Raw genomic sequence first — 12,919 nt, 5'->3', positions numbered from 1 at the left:
TTGACTTCACTAGGTCAGAGCATGTTTAAGGTTTAATGTCAGAACTCTCCCTGATCCTGGGTTTTCTGTCTTTTCCCAGGCTTATTTTAATCCTTTTGCTGTAATAAATTGTATTATGATAGCTTTTTGTGGGTTCTTCTTGCCAATTATTTTTCCTGAGTGCAATCTTCAGGCACCCATTTCTCTGTAGTTAGGATGTAAAGAGTCTCATAGGCTATTCTTGTGAAAGTATATCTTAGGAAAGTGGGACAGACTTGTAAAGGTTGGTAAATGCATTAAAATTGCCATTTAGCGAGACTGTTAATGATGAGTCTTTGGGAAATTTTATGGACTTAGAGAAAGCACAAGTAGCATGCAAGTGAAGTCAGGACAGCAGGAGAAGAGCCAAGCTTTGTGCTCACCTTTCCGTACACCAGATTCAAAGTACAGATAGCATTATTATGATTCTGAGTGAAAGTTTGAGTGCATTCAACTGTATAATCTGCGTGTATCGGGTGGTTTTGTGTGTCAGCTTGACACCAGCTAGAGGAAGGAGTCTCAGTTGAGGAAATGCATTCCTGAGATCCAGCTGTCAGGCATTTTCTCAGTTAAGTCAGCAGCCTGGCCCATGGTGGGTGATGCCATCCCTGGTCCTGGTTCTGTAAGAAGGTGGTGTGGACCAGCCATGAGAAGCCATAGAAAGGAAACTAGACAGGAATTTATGCCAGGAGCTTTGACAACCCCAGCCATGTTGTTTTAGGAGGAATTGTGGAAAAACTTTAACTTTGGGCTGGAAAAGCTGTTGAGTGCTTAGAGCTTAATGAGCTGCTCTTTGGGAGCTTGGAAGGATGCTGAGAGCAGACCAGCAGGGTTCTCCCCTGATCTTTGCCCCAGTTCCTGTTTTCCAGGGTTTCGCCTTGAGTTCCTGCCTTGGCTTCCCTGGGTAAACTGTGACCCAAGACACATAAGCGACATAAATTTCTTACTTTCCAAGTTATTTTTGATCATGGTATTTTTCACAGCACTAGAAGGTAAACCAGGACAAGTTTCAGAAGTCAGTTTTATATTCTATACATATGGGGAAAATTTTAATTTTAAAATAAAGAAAAATATGCTTAGTTTGAAAAGCCAGGAAGATGCTTTAATTTTAAAAGTTTTGGTTATTAAATGAATTTTTTTTTTGCTAAAATCCTCAGTATTTCTCAGTATTTATGAACTGGATTTTCATCCAACTAAGACTTTTTTATTCTGAAGTTGATTATGTTTCTCCTGTTCATAATTTGATATATTCTACTTCTATTTATCTAGAGCGTAATTAAGAACTAAGAAGTTAGCCCTAAGTCTTGGAGCTCACCCGTGTCCCAAGCTGATATTTATAAGTGTATGTTCTTAATTAATCAGTTGGTGATTAATTGCTTAATTATGTGAGGTTGTTTAATTATATAAAATTAATGATCTCTTATAATGCTGCTATTCTACTGTTTCCCACATTACAAGTAAGAGGAGGTAAAGAACAGAAAAGATAGGGCTGAAGTGATAGGTCGGTGCTTAAGAGCACTGATTGATCTTGTAGAGTCCTGCGTTCAGTTCCTAGAATTTCCAGGGAATCTGATGCCCTCTTCTGTCCTCTGGGAATACCAGGAATGTACGTAGCATGCACCCATGCAGATAAAACAGTAATATAAATAGTAAAGAAATTATAAATTTAAAAATCCATAAAGATATTAAAATATGAAAGTTGCAAGGACTAACAAATGTTGAACCAGGTGTAGTGATAAAAATTTGATCTAGAGGTTGCGTGATCATATATTAGATAAAATATGAAAACGCACTCACTCACTCACACACTCACCATCTATTTTTTTCCTGTAGATAATGTTTTTTCAGGCTAAGGACAAATGATATAACAGTGTTTTTCATAGAACAGTGCTATAGATTATTCTGTCAAAGGAATACTGAGAGAGAAATGGTTATATCTCATATTTAAGAAATAATTGTTTAATCCTAGACTTGGAGGGAATTAACATACTTAAACATTCATCAAAATCATATATTGAATTGCATGTGGGCACATATAAGAAGCTTGTAACAAATTCCTATGTTAAAAAAAGAACTGTTGAATTTACATAGATTATTTGAACTAGGAAGAGATTTTAGAACTGGGCAACATTCCAGACCAAACATGGAACAGAATGCCCCACTCTGTCATATTTATATCAGGAAGAAAAGGAAGCGGCAAATAGAAATAGCCTGATTGCCTGCAGTTGGCATTTACCTTACATGGTCATGTTTGGCAGCTTTCAGCCTCCTGTTTCCTGAGACCTAGTTTTTCTGTTGCGTGGATGCACTCTTAGGCTGGGCTACAGTTTGGCTATACATCATACAAGGTGATGTTCTAGTTTATGGTATCTACTTGGGAAAGTGTAGAGAGACTGGTTTAGGATAAATTAATTTTGTTTCAATGAGACTCAAGTAAACCTATAGACAAGGGATTTTAAAAACCTACCCATTAGCCATTTATGAGCTGATGTTACCTAATGTGCATTTTTAGAATTCTTAACAGCCCCACCTGAGTTCCTTAAAAATGTGTCTAAAGCAGCCTGACTTTGTGGTATGCGCCTGTGATCCCAACCTTTGAGAGGTAAAGGTAGGGGGATATTTTGAGGGGGAAGGGGAAGAGGAGAGAGGTAGAGGAGAGAAAGAAAGAAAAGGAAAATAAATGTCAATGTGAGTATGTTTTAGAAAATTTTTATTGCATCCATAAAACTGTTACAATGACATATAAAACAAATTGTTTATTTAGCATCGTCTCATGTCTAAGCCTAATTTATAAGGACAGATCCAGCGGAGTCCCTTAACTTCTTAAATGTTTGTGAATACCATGATCGCTTTTCTTGGGTCTTGTAATGTCACGCTCACTATATTTTCTGTTTTTCTTAAGTCCATGTTTTTAAAATTTTGCAGACTAGTAAAGTATATCCTGTGGGTTTCTTTTTTAGCATTATTATTGGATGATATTACTTGAGGCACATTAGAATTATTGACTTTCTCCTTGTCCACAGGTTTTAAGAAAAATAGTGTGGGAAATTCTTCTAAGAATTTGCTGTGCTAATTTCTCCCCCTAAAAAACAAAGTCTAAACTCTTTTATAACTGGGAAGAATCTCCTTAGCTGAACCCCAGTGTACCTTTTTTTCTTAACATCAAACAGAACTACTTACTTCAGTTAAACATGTCTCCATGATTTCTTCATGCCACCCGGTCTTTTGTAAGGCCCCTCTCGTGTGTGTGTGTGTGTGTGTGTGTGTGTGTGTGTGTGTGTGTGTGTGTTGTAGTCCTGGCTTGCCTGGAGTACTACCTGTCTCTGCCATCCAAGTACTGAGATTAAAGGCACATGCCACTAAGACCAGGTGAGTTGGGGGCTGGAGAGATGGCTCAGCGGTTAAGAGCATTGCCTGCACTTCCAAAGGTCCTGAGTTCAATTCCCAGCAACCACATGGTGGCTCACAACCTGTAATGAGATCTGGTGCCTTCTTCTGGCCTGCAGGCATACACGTAGAAAGAATATTGTATACATAATAAATAAATATTTTTTTTAAAAAAAGACCAGCTGAGTTTAGCTTATATTTGAAGAGAGCACTCTCTCCAATTGTCATTTTACACAACAAAGCAAACCTCTGTCTCATCCATGTCTTTCTGCTTGTTCTTAAGTTTTTATATGTTCTGTGTATCATGGTTCAAGTACCATGTACAAGGTGCTGAGGATAGTGTCTCCATAGAAAGCCTGTGCCTGTTCTCCCAAGAGTTTACCATCTCTTGGGGAACCTAAGGGTGAAATAGCAGAACATAAGATGGCTTTATTGGGGGTGGGGTAAAGAAGAAAAGTGGAAATACTTTTTAGATGTACACTTTGCATGAATTTACCCTGAGAAGAAAGTAGTGATATTCATATCTTAACACTTACTTAATCACATACTTGGGAAATTTTACAAATAAGTATATAGAATACAATAGGCAGGCAGATGAAGCAGTTATACCATTGAAATAATGCTAAGTCATTTAAGGATTAATAGAAATCTGTACAATTTGGGAAAGTATTGTTTCTGGGTTTCTTAGTCATCAAAGCAAGAAAGGCAGTATAGTTTTAAGACTGTTTTCACAAGACGGAAAACTAACAATTTTTGTATGACAACAAAATTTTATTTTCTGGTGGAAAAAGGTAATAAGAACTAAGAAATTTTAATTCTTTTACCCTGCTATAGGCATAAAAGCTTAACATATTACAGTTTTATATACATGTTTGCAGAAGCAATGAGATTCCTAGATCAGAAGAAAGGACTTGGCTCACAGCTAGCTACTCGAGCTTATGGTGATACTTCTGGCTTCTCAGAACTAAACCTGTAGCATGGAGGCAAGTGAGCAGGATACTGTGTGCACAGTGGGTTTCTGTTACATAGAACTAGATTCAGGTTTAGAGACCCTTATCTTTTAAACAGTACTATACAGCATCTCCTTAGAAGAGACACTTCTGCCCTGTGGCAGTTCTCCAGTGGAATTGTGTCTGTTTTTCAGACTTGTTCACTAGAGAAGCCTTGGAAACAGACTAGAGATGGCCCTCAGTGTCTTCAGACAATGTGCACAAGTGAAACCATATACTCTTGATGCTCTTCTGTGATTATAATTGGCTGGAGCTTTGCTGCCGTCATCATACTGAATAACAGTGGTGAGGGCAGGCACTCTCATCCTGTTTCTGATTATAGGGAAAGCATGCAGCCTTTCAGCATTAAGTGTGCTGTCTGTTGGTTTTATAAAATGCATTTTCTGTTCATGTTCTGTTCAAAATTGTAACTAGAAATTTATGTTTGGTGTTTGTGGTGGTTTGAATGAGTGTGACCTCCATATTTGAATATTTGCCTCCCAGTTGGTGAACTGTTTAGGAAGGATTAGGAGGTATGGCCTACTGTAGGAGGTGTGTCACTGGGAGTGGACTTGGATGTTTCAAAAGCCCATGCCAGGTCCGGTCTCAGTCTTCTGTTCTCTGCCTACTTCCTGTAAATGAGGATGTAAGTAAGCTCTTAAGTAAGCTCCAGCACTATGCCTGCCTGCCTGCCTGCTGACATGTTCTCTGTGGTTGTGGTCATAAACTAAACCTCTGAAACTGTAAGCAAGCCTCCAATAAATGTAGGTTGTCTTGGCCATTGGTGTATATTCACAGCAATAGAGCAGTGTTGTGATTTATTTCTGTGTCTATTGAGCCAAGTTTGCATTCCTGCCATAAATCACGGCTGGCCATAATAGACTAGACTTTGTATGCATTTCTTGATTCCATTTCTTGAATGACGTCTGCATTTCAAACTCCACTATGGTCAGTAGTTTCCATATATGCCATTGCCCGTCTTTGGAATTAAATACTGGCATCTCCTGGGGTAAGACAGTAAGTATTTTCTCATTTGTGCTTTTTAGGAAGTTTGTACAGAACTGGTAGTATTTCTTCCATATTGTTTAGAAAAATGTACTGTGCTTTTCTTTTTTTATTCTTTGTAAAAAGATAGGGTCTTGACATATAGCAAAGACCAGCTTCAGACTGGCCTTCCTGCCTCATCCTTCCAAGTGCTGGGATTGCAGGCATGTATACCCAGCTACTGTGCACTTTTTATGCAAATGTACTTAATTAACTCAATGTAAAAACTAAATATGGGATAAATGAAGTCTGAGGGTTTTTTTTTGTTGAAGTTTTAGTGGTTTGTGTCATTAAATGTATGTATCCATGTCATGTATGTGTTTATACTCTGTTGTCCTTTTAACGTCTGTAGGATACATGGTGAGGTCAGCTGTACCATTTCTCATGTTGGAAACTTGTGTTTGTCACCCCTTTTGGGGGGATGAGGGAGGAATGAGGCTAGGGTCTTTTTACTACTACTCAAGGGAATGCAGCAAAGTCCTTCCTCACCCAGCCCTGGATGGCAGTTGTGATGGTGGCCCAACAACAGATGAAGCCAGTGCACACTGAGTGGTAGACACACCAGATGGACACAAGCCTCTTGCCATCCTCTGCTGCTTACTCTACCTGCTTGTAGTGTTATGCCCAGATCCACGAAGTCCCCCGGAAACCAACAAGGAGACCAAGTCTAGTATGTAAAAGCAAAGAGCCTTTATTTTACACAAGTTTGCAAACTCGGTCTCTCCGTGTATCCAATGTATTGGAATAAATGGAGAGCCCTGAGCTCAGTTAGGGTTGGGTTCTTATAGTAGTAAAGGTGGGGGTGAGGGGTTTCTGAGGTTCATGACCCCTGATTGGCTGACATTTGTCTAGAGGTGTTCTGATGAAAAGCGATGGGCGTGTGCTGGCAGGTGATCCTAACTACAACAGTTGGGACATTAGGAATTTCCTTTGGAGGGTCTGTTTCTGGGTGGTGCCTAGGTAGTCTCAGTTTATGGTCTTTCTTGCAACAGGTACTGACTTAGGGAAAACTACTATAGACAGGCCTCTATTGAGCTTGTCATAGCTGGGTTCTACAGTAGAAATTCTGGCCTTTGCATTTCAAGGATTCCAGGATTCCTCTGAGTATCCTGCCCCCAGGATGACAAATACCAGACAAGAGCACTTTACAGAAGAAGGGTTTCTTTGGCTTGCTCTTTGAGGGTACAGTCCATCATGATGAGGAAAATATGGTAGCAGGAATGCTCACTGCATTCCATCCAGTCAGAGAGCAGAAAGTGAGTGAGCCTTCAGTCTCTGCCTTCCACGTGCTACCATTGTAATCAGGAGCCATGGTGCCTGGCCTCTTTCAGATTTATTCTTTAAATCATGTATTAGTTTGTAAGTTTTTATTTAGCTTTCATTTTGGGGGCATTTTTTTTTTTAAAAAAGCATTTTAAACTGTTGGTTCTTAACTAATACAGTGTGATCTAAGGATGTTGTTTATGTGACTTGAACACTGTTGTTTTTATTGAAACATGTTTTATGACTTAGTGTATTGTCTGTTGATATACAGTCTATATGCCCTTAAGTGTACGAATGCATTCTGTAAGTATCCACCAATGGTCCTTAATGTGTTCAAATTTCCGTGCCCTTACTGATTTTCTGACTATCGTATTTCAGTGGTTTGATGTTCGGAGAAGTATTGACTCTAACACAGAGTATGTTTGTTATCTTATGTTAAGTTCCTTCATTCCTGTGAGTCTACCTCTCCTCTCTTCTCTTCTCTTCTCTTCTCTTCTCTTCTCTTCTCTTCTCTTCTCTTCTCTTCTCTTCTCTTCTCTTTCTCTCATTCCTTCCCTTTCTTTTCTTCTGTTTGGTTTTTCAAGACAAGGTTTTTCTGTGTAGCAGCCCTGGCTGTCCTGGGTCCTGGTTTCTCTGTGTAACAATTCTAGATGTCCTGACTTTTTATTAAAAAAAAAATTATGTGTGTGGCTGTTTTGCCTGTGTTTATGTCTTTTGTACCACATGTGTGCTTTGTGCCCAAGGATGCCATAAGATAGCTTCAGAACCTCTAGAACTGGAGTTACAGGCATCGTGAGCCGCCATGTGGGTGCTGGGAATTGAGCCTATGTCCTCCGAAGAGTATCCATTGCTCTTAACTGTCTCTCCTTTCTTAAGACTTGTATGTTAGTGAGGATTCTATAATATTTCTCTACTCATTTGAAATCTTTCAGCATAAAAAAATCTCACAATCTCAGAGCAGAGAGATTATCAGTTTTAAAAGGAACAATACTGATATTAGGTATTAAGATAAAGAGAATTTGCTGAACATCCAGTGTATTTTCTATCATGGAATTCTAAACTTTTTATTGGCTTGAATAAATTGTTGTGGGTTTGCTAGGCAGAAAGAAGGGAATTGTTTTTGGAGTCCTCTTTTTTTAAAATTTATTTTATTTTATACTTTTTGAAAAGAGAACAAAGTATCTTTTTCATTTTACATACCAATCTCAGTTCCCACTCCCTCTCCTCCCATTCCCTCTCCTCAGAGAGTAGAAGGCACATTGCTTTGGGGGAAGGTTCAAGGCCTTCCCTACTCTATCTAGGCTGAGCAAGGTATCCATCCAAAGAGAATGGGTGTCCAAAAAGCCAGTACAAGCAGAAGAGATAAACATTGGTGTTGCTGCCAGTGGCCCTGCAGTCTGCCCCAGCCATACAACTGTTTGAAAAAAATCAATAAGATTGACAAACCCTTATCAAAAGTAATCAAAAGGCAGAGAAAGAATATCCATTAACAAAATCAGAAATGAAAAGGGGTACATAACAATAGGCACTGAGGAAATCCAGAGAATTATTAGGTCATACTACAAAAGCCTGTTCTCTACAAAGTTAGAAAATATAAATGAAATGGACAATTTTCTGGATAGGCAATACATACATAAATTAAATCAAAACGAGGTGAACAATTTAAATAGACCTATAGCCTGCAAGAAAATAAAAGCAGTCATCAAAAGCTTTCCAACCAAGAAAAGGTCAGGGGCCTGATGGTTCAGTGCAAAAATCTACCAGAACTTCAAAGAAGATCTAATACCTATACTCCTCAAAGTGTTCCACATAATGGAAACAGAAGGGACATTGCCAAACTCTTTTTATGAGGCTACAGTTACCCTGATACTGAAACCACACTAAGACTCAATCAAGAAAAACAATTACAGACCTATCTCACTCATAAACATAGATACAAAAATAATAAAATACTGGCAAACTGAATCCAAAAACACATCAAAAAAATCATCCACCATGATCAAGTTGACTTCATCCCAGAGGTGCAGGGATGTAACAGTGAGGAGGCCGCTTGTTTGTCCTGGCCGCCCTGCTAGCTTAGCCCCGAAATAATCACACAGAACTGTATTAATTAAATCACTGCTTGGCCTATTAGCTCCAGCTTCTTATTGGCAACTCTTATATTAATTTAACCCATTTCTATTAATCTCTGTATTGCCACGTGGCAGTGGCTTACCAGGTAAAATTCCCAGCGTTTGTCTCCAGTGGATCCATGGCGTCTCTCTAACTCCGCCCTTTTTTCTCCCAGCGTACAGCCTAGCTTTCCCTGCCTAGTTCTGTTCTTCCCTGCCATAGGCTCAAAGCAGTTCTTTATTAACCAATGAAAGCAACACATAGATAGAAGGACCTCCTACATCACAGGGATGATTCAATATACAAAAATATATCAGTGTAATCTACCATATAAGTAAACTAAAAGACAAAAACCCATATGGTCATCTCATTAGATGCTGAAAAAACATTCAACAAAATCCAACACCCCTTCATGATAAAGGTCTTGGAGAGATCAGGGATACAAGGAACATATCTAAACATAATAAAAGCAATATACAAGCAAGCCAGTAGCCAACATCAAATTAAATGGAGAGAAACTCAGTGATTCCTCTAAAGTCAGGAAAAGACAGGGCTGTTCACTCTCTCTATCTCTATTTGACATAGTTCTTGAAGTTCTGTCTTTGTAGTCTAGTCAATAGTGTAGGTAGAACTTTAGTAGTGTTTTAGGTACCATAGAGGGAGAGGAGAAAAAGGCACAGTAATAAAATCAATTATTACTTACAGTTCATTCTTGTTCCCTTTTATTTATAATTTAACTTAAATGTTGTTTTTTATTTTAGAAGAAAAGAAACACTTCTACAACTGATCCTAGTCAAAAGATTGAGAAGTAGTAGTAAGACAAGAAAAACCTAAATGTGTGATTTTTATCGTAGTTACTATAATGAAATACAAATTGTCACCCAAACCCTCAAGTACTTGATCCTTTCTAGGACTTTGCTCATGCCAGGTTAACTCCAGAGACATATGAAGCCTTGAACTGTTGTTAGTGCCCCTTGTATGCTGATAGTGTGGAAGACCTGGTCTGGCTAGCATGTAAGAGAAGGAGTTAGGACACTCCCTGATTCCTGTTGTGTTGTTGTGGGTCTGCTGTGAGGGGAGATGTTCCTAATTTCAGCAGCATACTAGGTTCAGGGTTTCCTTTTGTGGGGATGAAGTGAAAAGATGGTCAGCAGAAATAACATTGTTTTCTAAAGAAATCTAGGAGGTAGGATATAATAAAGACTATTGATATGAAGTATATGTTTTCTGTTTAGAAAAGTGTTGTTTTGTAGTTTTAGTGTATTCTCTTTATTTAAAAAAATTTCTTCTGCACTGTTCTTGCATTGTGGGTCTATTTTTTTTTTTTTTTTTTTTTTTTTTTTGGATTTTCGAGACAGGGTTTCTCTGTGGCTTTGGAGCCTGTCCTGGCACTAGCTCTGTAGACCAGGATGGTCTCGAACTCACAGAGATCTGCCTGCCTCTGCCTCCCAAGTGCTGGGATTAAAGGCGTGCGCCACCACCGCCCAGCATTGTGGGTCTGTTTTTTAGAGATGATATTTTAACTGGCAGTGTGTTCCCGAGAGTCCAGACTCAGGGCCCACAGAGAACAGGAGCCGTGTGCAGGTGTGAGATTACAGCAGAGATGGTCCTCTTCCAGTCCTGCTCACAAATGTACACTGCAGCTACTCAAGTGAACTTGAATCTAAAACGTATGCTAGTAGTTGAGATTTCTTTGTTTTTAAATCTGGAGATGTTAGCATTGGCAATAATGTGCAATTAAGTAGCATAGAACTTTAAATTAAACCACTCATTATACAGTAGTGTTCCTGTGTACTAAGACAGGGTGATAAGTTTATATTCAAGTTTGTTGATGTCTATCCTCTTACCCTCCTAGACCGTTTCTTGTATTTCATAAAATAACACCACAGTACGCTCTTTAGCCTAGTTCACTGTAAATGTAAGGTAAAGCTAGACATGGTTGTGCCTGCTTTTAATCCTAGCACTTGGAAGGCAGAGGCAGGTAGATCTCTGAGTTTGAGGCCAGTCTGTGCTGGAGGAGAGGACCCCTTGTTTGTCCTGGCCGCCCAGCTAGCTTACACCCAAAATAACCACACAGAAACTGTATTAATTAAAACACTGCTTGACCCATTAGCAGAAGAACCTTCTACACCAAGTCTGGTCTATAGAGTTCTTGGCCATGCAGTGCTACATTGTGAAACTTTGCCTCAAGAAAATAAGGGAGGGAGGGACTACAGCAAAGTGTTATTACTGTTGTTATTTATATCAGGTTCCAATGATGCACCTCTCCTCCCTTGACAGTCCCTTGGCACAGGGCACCTACTATCTCTCTTCATTTTAAAGTGTTTCCTGGCAGAGTTTGAGGGTGCAGGAGGGGTACTGAGAAAACGGGTAGTTGGGAAGTAATTAAGATGTACAGTACACAATTCTTTATACACAAACTATTGATGTACACAAAAGTATGTAGAGTTGAAAATCTAATTCAGCAGCCGGGCGATGGTGGCGCACGCCTTTAATCCCAGCACTCGGGAGGCAGAGGCAGGCGGATCTCTGTGAGTTCGAGACCAGCCTGGTCTACAAGAGCTAGTTCCAGGACAGGCTCCAAAGCCATAGAGAAACCCTGTCTCGAAAAAAACCAAAAAAAAAAAAAAAAAATCAAGTCAAGAGTTGATGTACATCTGTCTGTACTTCTTGACTACAAGGGTTCTGCAGTTTGTTGTCTTTTTCATATTTCATTAAAATAATCAAACAAAAAGCCTAATGAGAATTTATAGGATATTTTTCTACTTAGAAAGAAGTAATTTTTGCTGTTTGGTGGCACACGCCTTTAATCCCAGCATTTGGGAAGCCGGAGGATTGAGTTCTATGAGTTCTACAGAACAAGTTCCAGGATAGCCAATGCTACAGAGAAACCTTGCCCCATCCACCCCCCCCATAAAATAATCTTGAAGCATTATTATTCAAGCATTTTAATCTGATTGTTATTCACTGTTTTCCTTAATGACATTAGGAACCAACAAAGGACGTGGTGAGGTAACATTGCTGATTTCCTGAGATGTGCAATTTCCTTTTTTCCCTTTCAGGTGGCTATCATCCAGTGAAAATTGGAGACCTCTTCAATGGTCGGTACCATGTCATTAGGAAGCTAGGATGGGGGCACTTTTCCACCGTCTGGCTGTGCTGGGACATGCAGTAAGTGTTCTTTGTTATTCTGTGCTCCTGAGTTTTAAGACAGTGTAGTCAAGGGCCATCCTGCCCTGTGGTAACAAGTTAGGTACAATTTAGCAATTTAGCATTGGCCCCTGCCGCCAACTAGACTGGTCCCCACCAACCTGATCTTACATTCCTTTGCTTGTATTTTGTTTGTTTGCTTGCTTTTCCAAGACAGGGTTTCTCTGTGTACCAGACCTAGCTGTCCTGGAACTCCAACTCTGGTAGATCAGGCTGACCTCAAACTCAGAGATTCACCTGCCCCTGCCTCCCTACTGCTGGGATTAAAGGTTTGTGCCTTTTGTTTATATTTCAAAAAATACTAAGTGAGCTTTGTTTGTGAGCTTGTTACTTTTCTAGTAGTTCATATCAGAAAAAATCAATACAAATTGAAAAATGTATAGACCTTTCAATTCAGTATTTTGTGACCTTATTTAAAAGCCACATTCTATATTAGGAAATGTCACTGTTTCTTAGCATATATATTTGTGTGTAGTTTGTGTTCATACACATACATGAATTGAAACAATTGTAAAATACTTCCCCTTAGTGTTTGTGTTAGCTGTTTTCTTGTCTGCTCTATGTTAATTAGAATTGAAACAACAAAGCATAAAAGATATTGTTTTAGCCTATGATCCTCTATTTGTGTCATCCAAATTTGAAAAAATGCTATTTTGAATTAAAATTTATTACTGTATATGTGTGTGCATGATGTCTGTATGGAAGGCATTTGCCATTGCATAAAGACAGCTTTGTGGAGTCATTTCTTTCTTCCACATAGGTTGTTTACATAGGTTCTGGGGGATCAAATTCAGTTTGCCATGCTTGCCTGCAAATGCCTTTACGTGCTGAGCCATCTGGATGGCCTCCAAAATGCCATCTATTTGTCCCTCCCTCCCTCCCTCCCTCCCTCCCTC

At 39.2% G+C, this 12,919-nt stretch overlaps 1 protein-coding gene across 4 annotated transcripts in view; it reads left to right on the top strand.

The window, feature by feature from the left end:
* The window catches only part of Srpk2 (SRSF protein kinase 2), a 112,043-nt gene that overhangs the window by 60,372 nt on the left and 38,752 nt on the right, over positions 1 to 12,919 (top strand). For all 4 annotated transcript variants that reach the window (XM_026784686.1, XM_013350434.1, XM_005358372.2 and 1 more), the window contains exon 3: positions 11,876 to 11,984. In XM_026784686.1, the coding sequence (XP_026640487.1) occupies positions 11,876 to 11,984 (109 nt within the window). The remainder of the gene's footprint in view (positions 1 to 11,875; positions 11,985 to 12,919) is intronic.

Source organism: Microtus ochrogaster, chromosome 26, assembly GCF_000317375.1.
Source record: "Microtus ochrogaster isolate Prairie Vole_2 chromosome 26, MicOch1.0, whole genome shotgun sequence".
NCBI classification, from domain to species: Eukaryota; Metazoa; Chordata; class Mammalia; order Rodentia; family Cricetidae; genus Microtus; species Microtus ochrogaster.
Note: the sequence above shows the minus strand (reverse complement) of the source record. Positions and strands in the feature narration are given on the sequence as shown.